General features: G+C 40.3%; 2 protein-coding genes across 4 annotated transcripts; one reads left to right on the forward strand and one right to left on the reverse strand.

Moving 5' to 3' along the window:
• Positions 1-767: 767 nt before the first annotated feature.
• Positions 768-4707, reverse strand: LOC112563094. 3 transcript variants are annotated; one of them, XM_025236828.1, is made up of 5 exons: positions 4518-4707; positions 3935-4069; positions 2753-2813; positions 2289-2444; positions 768-1592 (listed from the first exon to the last, which is right to left on the reverse strand). In XM_025236828.1, the coding sequence occupies exons 2-5, from the start codon at positions 3969-3971 to the stop codon at positions 1211-1213; spliced, it is 636 nt and encodes a 211-aa protein (XP_025092613.1). In that variant the 5' UTR covers positions 3972-4069; positions 4518-4707; the 3' UTR covers positions 768-1210. The 3 variants fall into 3 exon arrangements, with proteins under 3 accessions (XP_025092613.1, XP_025092612.1, XP_025092611.1); XM_025236827.1 differs by having other exon boundaries at positions 4347-4707; XM_025236826.1 differs by having other exon boundaries at positions 3935-4707.
• Positions 4708-5972: 1265 nt separating this feature from the next.
• On the forward strand, positions 5973-8708 carry LOC112562316 (rhophilin-2-like). Its single transcript, XM_025235503.1, has 3 exons — positions 5973-7790; positions 7978-8097; positions 8275-8708. Exons 1-3 carry the CDS (start codon positions 7667-7669, stop codon positions 8466-8468), a joined length of 438 nt encoding a protein of 145 aa, XP_025091288.1. The 5' UTR covers positions 5973-7666; the 3' UTR covers positions 8469-8708.
• The last annotated feature ends 557 nt before the right edge of the window (positions 8709-9265 follow it).

Consider the following 9265-nt stretch of genomic DNA (forward strand, 5'->3'; position numbering starts at 1 on the left):
CCAGAAATTAATCAGAATGAAAAAATCCAGAAAATGCTGCAAACAAGCTGCATCGCTGTTTAAGCCACAGGATTTAAAGTTGGGGAGAAAAAGTTGCAGTTTATTGTCCAAAATTTACAGCATATTTAAAGTGATTATGTGGTTACATTAAACAAGTATATTTTCCCAATGAAATGTTTTGACTTTATGTAAAGGTTGTGATGCTAACCCCCAAACATTGTCCCATAATAAGATGTGAGAATCCCACACCTCCATATAAAACTACAGGTGTACACAGCAGTTGAGATAAAGCACCAGTGACACTTTGTTTGGACACACCATCTGTTACTATATTTCAAATTGTGTATAAATCAGAGTAAGAGAATGAAGGTAAAGGTAGTTTTAAGATGTTATAATCTTAGGGGAGGTAAGTGTTAGAGCCCTCACTTTTCTTTAACCTTAATTGTTCTTGAGAGGGAAGAACTCATTTCCTCTCCTTATGATCGTATGGAAGTGAAATGTTAGACCTACCACCTACCTCTAACCCTGCTTTTGTGAGGACAGAACTCATTTCCTCTCCATTACTGCCTATTCCCAGCCCTCTATAGCATTGGTTCTCAAAGTGTGGTCAGGTGGTCCGCAGCTGACAGTCATCATATGTCAGCAAAGTGATGTTTAAAGTGATGCATTCCTCGCATTAACAATTTAATTACAAAGAACGAGGTATACGTAGTTTTATGTCAACTTCTTACTAGACTACTGTCACAGAAGTACATTTAGTTTTGAACTGTAATGATACAAATGCGGCAATTTAAATTTGAAATTCATAGTACAGAGTGATTTTAGGCCTTGGTGGTCCGCCATATGTTTTACTTAAGTAAAGTGGTCTACGGTCCGAAATACTTTGAGAAACACTGCTCTATAGAGTCAAGAGCTGGGTCACCTTGGAGAACTACGCTGCTTCACATGGGTATGAAACCAGGTGGTGTGTGTGGTTTGGGTTCAGGTACCATTGCCCTGCCATTAGGTTATCCATTTCCCCTACTCAAAGAATGAGCTGGTGGAAAAGATGAGCTTCAGGCAGAATTCTAGGTACAAGCAGAGCTTCTCTATAGTACAGGCAGTAACAGACATGCATTTATGACCTTTTGTTTCATGACCAAAGCTGTTTTCATCAGCACATTACCCTTACATCAAATCATCTACACATTGCCCTGTGATGTCTGATCATCTACACATTAGTCTGTGACATCCCATCATCAGAGTCAATCATGTTCAGCATATTCTTCATGATGCTGGGAGATGAAGGCTGCAGGTTGAAATAGCTTTTATCAGCTGAAGGAAAAGCAGGGTTGTCATACCGTAAGGTCACTACAGAAACCTCATGTGGAGTTGAAGTGCTGGCTCGTGCAACTGAAGTCTTGTCTTGTGGATGCAGCTTAAAATAGCTGGGTGAGATACTTGCTGGGTTTTCCAACATCACTGCATTAGCTTTTTCTTCTGATATAGAAGCAGGTGCCTGCTGTGTGGGGCTGGTTGCCTTTTTGGTCAATGTGGTTTTCTTGGGCACAACATTATTACTATTATTCTCTGGTTTCTGTTTGTCTTTCAGCCTGTAATGTACACAAAGCACAAGAAATACTATAGCTGAATGCAAAGAGCTTAGAATGACCTCAAAATAACTAGCTGAATTTGTTGGGTACAGATGTAAGCAAGTTATGCTACTTACTCTTGCTGGAGGTAGGTCTTTTGTGAATGCAAAGCTACCTGTACACCACTCTATGAGCTGCACTAGAAGCCAGTTCATGGTATTCATTTCTCACACTAGAAGCCAGTTCATGGTATTCATTTCTCACACTGCTGTATTTTGCATAATACTTTCTCAAATGATTATATTAGTTGTTCATGGTACTGTATTTTATCTTCACACTACTGTATTTGTTTTGAAAAACCACAGTATTTGTTTTTCACACTGCTGTATTTCTCAGATTACTTTATTTGCTTTTCATACTATTGTTTTCATTGGGATGACTGCCAAGCATAGAAATTTGATACATAAGTGCAATTATTATTTGTATTGATGCAGATTATTCTTATGACTGTACACAATGATGTAAGATATCCTACAGTTCACTGTAAAAAGTTGAAGATGATACAGGAATAAATGGAAATATGGAACAAAGAAATTTAGAATTTTTAGTGGTTAGATTTAATTGTTGATAGAAGAGCAAGAATATCCCGAAAAAATTCAGTGTTATCAAAAGTTTGTCATGTTATTCAATGTTTACTTGGTGTTGGGCACAACTTACATGGCACTGAGCTTCTCTTCAAAGACAGGAATGTCGACAGAGACAGTTTGACAACCTCCATTGTGTGCAGTGCTCTCTTGAGAATCTGGAAGAGACTTGCTTGCTCGCAACTCTGATAAGCTGCATGTAGCAAACTTTATCTTTGTATCACCAAATCTGAATAAAGTAAATAATCATGTAGATTCATATGCAGCTTTATATTTTTTACATCAACAATGCTAAAGGATTTGGCAAATATGAGTTACATATCTTTCATCATCCCATTTTTCATTCTATAGACATGCTATGTTTGCATGCTATGGTGTGTGTGTCCGTCTATGTGTTCTTATTATTCTAGCTGTGTGTTCATATTTTTGTTAAGCTCTTTAAGCTAGCCTTTGATGGTGGGATAAAGCGCTATATAAATGAACTTTATTATCATTATTATTAGTCATTTGTTAACTTATAAGCCAACATGAATTTACCTATCTACAAAATGCTGCCCTGTTCTACTCTTGTGGATATTTTTCTTGAAAAGAGAAGGACCTGAAAATACATATTAGAAAAACAGTTTAATTTGGTTATGGATTGTCTCTTTTTAAGACCTGTTTCTGAGATGGAAAAAAAAGACATCACCCCATGTAAACTACTTAAATTGAATAAAATAAACTCAGATTCAAGGTGCTAAGCTGTTCACAAAGGAACATTTCAGGTGTTACTCTCTATTACATGTATTCACATATAACTTATTACTCTGTCTTCGGATAAGAAAATAATCAAAGGGTGCTGTTGCCAGGGATGGCCATAAGTGGTTTTCTCTATAGGTACTCCAATTCTCTAATCTTTTGTGTGTGTGTGTGTGTGCATGTAAAGATACATTGTGTGTGTGTGTGTTGTGTGTTCTCACGTGAAGGTACATTTGATGCCTGCTCTGAAAAGGTGTGTTTATAATGTACCTGTATGTAAAGTGAGCCTGGCTTTGGTGCTAAAGCTAAAGTGCTGTAGAATAATGTAGCATAATGTAAGTGATGTCGCTTCATCATAACAGACATCTTGGATTAGAATGTTAACATCTATATTACATGAAATTAAGGGTGTTTAAAATGATACTTCTGTTTTTACTGTCTTGACTAATGTCCAATATAATAAAGTGCCCATTAATCCTAACCCTAGATCTGCCATCCTGTCTGAAGTTTGGTTACTGAGTTAAAGGAAGCTGTAAATGGACTATGTGTATGTGATCCTTTTCTGTTGCTGAACAAATGGGTGCTGACTCTGAGGTCCTGGAAAGTCCATCAGGATGCTTTTCTGCTGTTTACATGCACTATTTTTGACTGACTTCCGCTTACATATACCTGATAATCAGAAATTTCTTTGGTAAGATTTGACTATTGTAAAACATTCCGTTGTTAATAGATGCCATGGAATGGCTTCTTTGAGCGTAAATTTTTTTCTTTTAACTTTAAAAAAATGTTTTTGTAGTTTACTTTTGTTTTTATAATTATGGCTGGTACTCTTGTAGCTGCCTCTCTGACAAGAAAGGTACTACATAAGCTATGGGCTTCAATCAGCATAGTTGCTTAATGTTGAAATGACATGTGCATGCACACATGTTTACAAAGACAGAACAAAATTTATTTACAATGAACAAATAAATGTATACTTACAGATTCTAATGATGTGCTCTCTGCAGAAGCAAAACATGATTATTAAGAAAAGAATAGTGATTCCAATGACAGCAACAATGAGGAGGGCTATCTCTGTTTGGGTCAACTTGCTGGCAGAGCTTTCACTGATGTTAGCTGTAAAGACATGCATGCATACACACACCCACACATGTACAAATCAGAGTTACATTTATAGAAAAGTACCATTTCATAAGATTTACCTGAACCAACCAAAATCTTCAGCTTTGTCTCACTTAGGAAATTGTGGCAAGAGCACTGAAGAGTGTCATAAAATATTATTATCACCAGTCAGACACGGAAGGCAACAAATGATTAAGAAATTGTAGTGAGCTATGGTCATAGCCTAACTATACTGTTGATATTGACCCAAGAAAATGTAACAACTGCATACTCATTTTAACTATCCAAAATCCGGCGAAGAGTATATAGTTATAATTAAAGGTATATTCTTCTCGAACTCTCCAAAACCGATAAAGATCTATAGCTAAAACCGATGAAGATAAAGGTATTTTTCTTTAACTATCTAAAAGCCGATGTAGGGGTAGATATTATTTTTCCTAACAGCAGAACTGTCGATTGCCTGCATTAGTTACATCCTGTCAACAACTGTGCCATTTTCCGTTTCCAGGAAATAGAGATAACTCTGTACTTGTTGGCATGCACCATGCAGGTGAGCAAAGGAGAAACATAAGGCAAAGTCTGCAATTTCACTCGGTCTCGACACACACGTACACTTCATACACCTATACACGCCCACAAGAAAATGTTGAGTAAAAAAGAAACGAAAAGCAAACTAAGTCAGCACAAACAAAAACGGTGTAAACACAAGAAGGTCGAGCAGACGACGAGAACTCTCGCGATAACGAAGGTGCAAAACACCCCAACCATTACGGTCTGCGATCAGCCTCATGTCTCTACACCAGTCACTGCTTACTTACAATCTTTGGAATGTTTACATAAGAATACATTTGTCATACAACATTATATTCGCAGTTTAGTTATCACGTCGTGTTTATACAGACTAACAGGTACGTCAAGTTTACTACATGAATAAATCACGCAGAAGAAAGTGAAGATTTTAATTGTCCTTTTCATCTATTTTCTCGATCTGTTTCCATTCTGATTATTTCGTTTACAAACACATTAAGCAAAACATGCAAAGATATCTTACATAATTTAATATAAAAAGGTTTTTAACATCGCACGTCACAGTAAGGGTTAGGGCCGCGATTCTCAAACGGTGGGGCGAGCCCCCCTGGTGGGGGGGGGGGGGGTGAGCGCGACGTGCTTACAAGGGGGGCGCGAAGGTGGTCATTTTTTTAAAGTTTCTTATACCGGTATTAGTGAAATTAGCTTACATTGCTGGTTAAAGGGGGCGCGCGGACGTACCTTTGTTTCTTCAGGGGGGCGTCACAAGTAAAAGGTTGAGAACCTCTGGGTTAGGGGTTTGTCCGATTTGTCAGACTTAATTTTGTCTCATTTTGACGATAGAGTCTACTTTTTCACGTTTAATTGTAAATTTTGCCTTTTTCTGATTCCTCTCCGATTTTTTTCTAGTTGATCTTTCTCCGATTTTTCCCATTAATGTCCGATTTTTTTTTTTTCTAATTCGACAAACAAACAAAAAAATATTGGTCTTTTGCCGCTGTAGAGAAGTGAAGCGAACAAGGGAGATAATACGATCCTAAACTGACGAGGGTATGACCTTTGGGCACTTAATAAAGGCGTTTTGTTCCGCTGGAATAGCGTCTCGTGTCACAACCTCTTTCCCCACCCCAGAGAGTCAGGTCGAGAACACACGCAAAGATCCGTGTAGTTGATGCACCGATAGGAGAGACACTTTAGTCTGAGCAAGTAAAGCAGAATCTTTTGTGGACTCCAAGGTCGGCTGACTTCGGGTGTGTGATGGATAGGAACACAACGCGAGGTAAAGATTAGAAAACCACCCGAGATTTGATTTGATTTGAGATTGGAATTATTTATTTGAATGCCTCTAGCCTGCTTTATATGTGCCAGGCCGTACCTATATCCGCAGCAGGTCTCCAAGGTGCACAGCCTCTAGTCGGTAGAACAATGTAGGTAAGGGAAGTCGGCAAATTGGATCCGTAACTTCGGGAAAAGGATTGGCTCTGAGGACTGGGTCAGTCGGGCTGGCGTGCGAAGAGGGTTTTGGGACGACCACGGACTGGGCGAGGCTGCCGAGGGGGTCAGGGTCTGCAAGGGCCTTTTCTGCCCAGGCTGGCTGAGTTCGAACAGTCGGTTTAACCTTCCCGTGGACCGCCTCAGCTAGGCGGCGGGCCTCCCGGCTCGTCCGCGTCGGCGGGCATTCAACAGTCGACTCAGAACTGGTACGGACCAGGGGAATTCGACTGTCTAATTAAAACAAAGCATTGCGATGGCCATCACTCGGTGTTGACGCAATGTGATTTCTGCCCAGTGCTCTGAATGTCAAAGTGAAGAAATTCAAGCAAGTACTTCTCGCTAGCTCCGGTGTGGTTAGTATAGGCTGTTATCCCGCGGCAATAGTCGGCACTTGGCGGGTTAGCCGCCCCCGCAAGGGATATCGAGTTTTGCACACGGCACTTGGCGGGTTAGACGCCCCCCCGCACGAGCTGTGCACATGGCACTTAGTGGGGTTAGCAGCCCCCGCAAGGGTTAGCGAGTTGTGCACACGGCACGCAGAAAGGCCTCGTTGCTAGGCTACGAGATATAGCACGCGTATAGAGATATAGCGCGTGTTTCTATTTTCCCGCTGGGCCGACATTGACGGGCTGTAGCCAATCGCAATGCTTGAACACAGTTGGCTCCCTTTGACCTGCAAATTGTAAACAATGACCATGTGGTCACTCTGGGTGATCAAGATTTCTCTTTGGGAGAATTATCCGTGTCTGTTCGACACTGCACACCCCAAGTACACGAACAGATATAAGGCTAGAATACCTTCACGAAAATCGCTCGTGCTGTGGGCAATGGCATAACAGGTAACAATTTAAAAGTGGAAGATGACATTTGCAAAAAGCGTCTACACTCTCGTGAATCTTCCGAAGATATTTCCTTTAGAAGACATGACTATGCCCCCAAGCGACTCCTTCGCGTTACCCACTACCTCACCCACATCTTTTTTTTTTTCTTTCTTCTTCTCTCTCTTCGCTACATTGTGCAATATCGCTATCGCAGCCGCAGTTGCTTCCAAAAGTATCTCGTCGTCGATGTCGTCTGCCATATTGTTGACTTCCCATAATGCACTGCGCGGATGACGTCAGCTCGCAGGACACTTGTGTGGCCTAGATATGTGAGAATGGGACGATGATGCTAAGCTGCCTGGTGTGGAAGTTTTTGTACAAGAACATCGCAGCGTGAGAATAGGAAAGTTCCGTGAACTTCTGTCTCGCCACTGATTCTGTCTCTGTACGCAAGATCGACAACTTAAAGCTGTTGTCTCTGCGGTACGACCTCTGAGTGCTACCGTGTGGAATGAATTGTGATCACACAAGTCTGAAGTGTGAGTATGAGGACCTGTCTTGTGTGGCGGGTATGCATGTCTGATGATATTTTTAATGTTGTGCTGTGTGGTTCTAACCCTTGCATCTGTGCAGAGCTGCTACTAATTGTCATCTGGGATAAAGGAGTTTCTTATTGGATCTCATGTTAACCTCATCCTCTCTATGCTGTCTCTAGGTGTCAGAGAAATATCGTGACACGCATCGCAAGATGTCTTCAGAAGTGGTGAAGAGTTACCTGCCCTTCCCCTGGATGACAATGGCTCAGACAAAACACTATTTCTACAAAGGATGTGCACATTTCTATGTTGCCATTGCACTACTAGAACAGACAGGTAAGGGTTAATGTGCTTTTTTGTCTGGAAGAGATAAAATAAATGTTAGCACTTGCAATCGACATCATTTTAGATTCCAAACTAAATGAAACAGGCAAGGAAAGATACTTTTTGTGTAAGGATGATGCGATTGAGAATCTGGCATTATAGAAGCTGTTGCTAACAATATATTAAATGGTTGTTTCAGACAGTGAAGATATGGATAAGTTGCAAGCAATGTTTGAGAGTCTGTATCTGGGGTCAGAGTCACAAGATGAAAACAATGGATTGCAAATACCTCAGTCTGAAGAAGAGCGGAAAATTTTAGGTATCGGATGTTTGTTTGACTGCTTTATAGTATCACAGACCACAGAACCATAGTTAATTTCTTTATTCAATAATACCTTTACACTACTGGCTTTTGACTAAAGATGTAGCAGATGAACAGTTTGCCCTGTAGGAGTTTAAACAGTTCACTTATGTTGTCTCTGTTTCTACCTGACAGGAAAAGTGCACTTACATGAGGCAGTTCTAAACCATGAAGAGGGGCTAAGAGTTCATGACCTTTGTAAGCAAATGCGATTGACACATTTCGGGATATTCTACAAAAAGTACACGCAAGGTAAGCTCTGTTTTCTTTTCATGATGGCAGGATATTGTACTTCACTTGTAAAAATGTTCACTAAAATTTGTTTTTAAAATTGAGCTGAGTTAATGACATTCTCTTTCTGCAAGCAGCTTAGCTGCTGGATGGCATCTCCTAATGTTTAAAATTTCATGCTATATGGCAGGAGTGTCAAACTCAATTGACCAGCGGGCCAAATCTCACATCGTACACAAGGTGGCGGGCCGAAGGTTATTATTTAAGTCCGATAACTTTTTATTGAACACCAAAAATGAACTTTTTGTTATTAATTTTGTGTAAACAAAATCATACAAACCAAGGCTTAGCAGTTTTTCTTTTTAATTTATTTTGTCAGAAGTGGACGTTTCACATCTTTTCTTGACAACAAGTTTATGTTTGGAGTAAGTTTCTGTGCTGTGGCGATTCTCAGGATGGACTGCAAGTGTACATCAGTAAGACGACTCCTGTGTGATGTTTTGTTGATCTTCATCACAGAGAAAAGTTGCTCACACAAATATGTGCTGCCAAACATGCTCAAGATTCGAGCCGCATGTAGACGAAGCTGGGGCATCGTTTGTGGGAGGGAATGAGTGAACTGTGCAGCCCCCACACAGTCGTACTTTGCCTTCAGTCACTCATTACACTTTCTTTAGCTTCTGTTCTGCATTCAGGCTTTTCAACTTGTCCCGATGTTTAGTCTCGTAATGCCGTCTCAGATTGCATTCTGTGGTCACAGCTATCGTATCTCCACAAAGTAGACACTGGTTTATCGCTGATATTAGTAAACATGTATTCAGCCTCCCATTGGCTTTGAAAGACTCTGTTTTCAAAATCAGCTTTTCTCTTGGCCATTTTAACGGCTAGCTTTAAT

This window comes from Pomacea canaliculata, linkage group LG4 (assembly GCF_003073045.1).
Source record: "Pomacea canaliculata isolate SZHN2017 linkage group LG4, ASM307304v1, whole genome shotgun sequence".
NCBI lineage: Eukaryota > Metazoa > Mollusca > Gastropoda > Architaenioglossa > Ampullariidae > Pomacea > Pomacea canaliculata.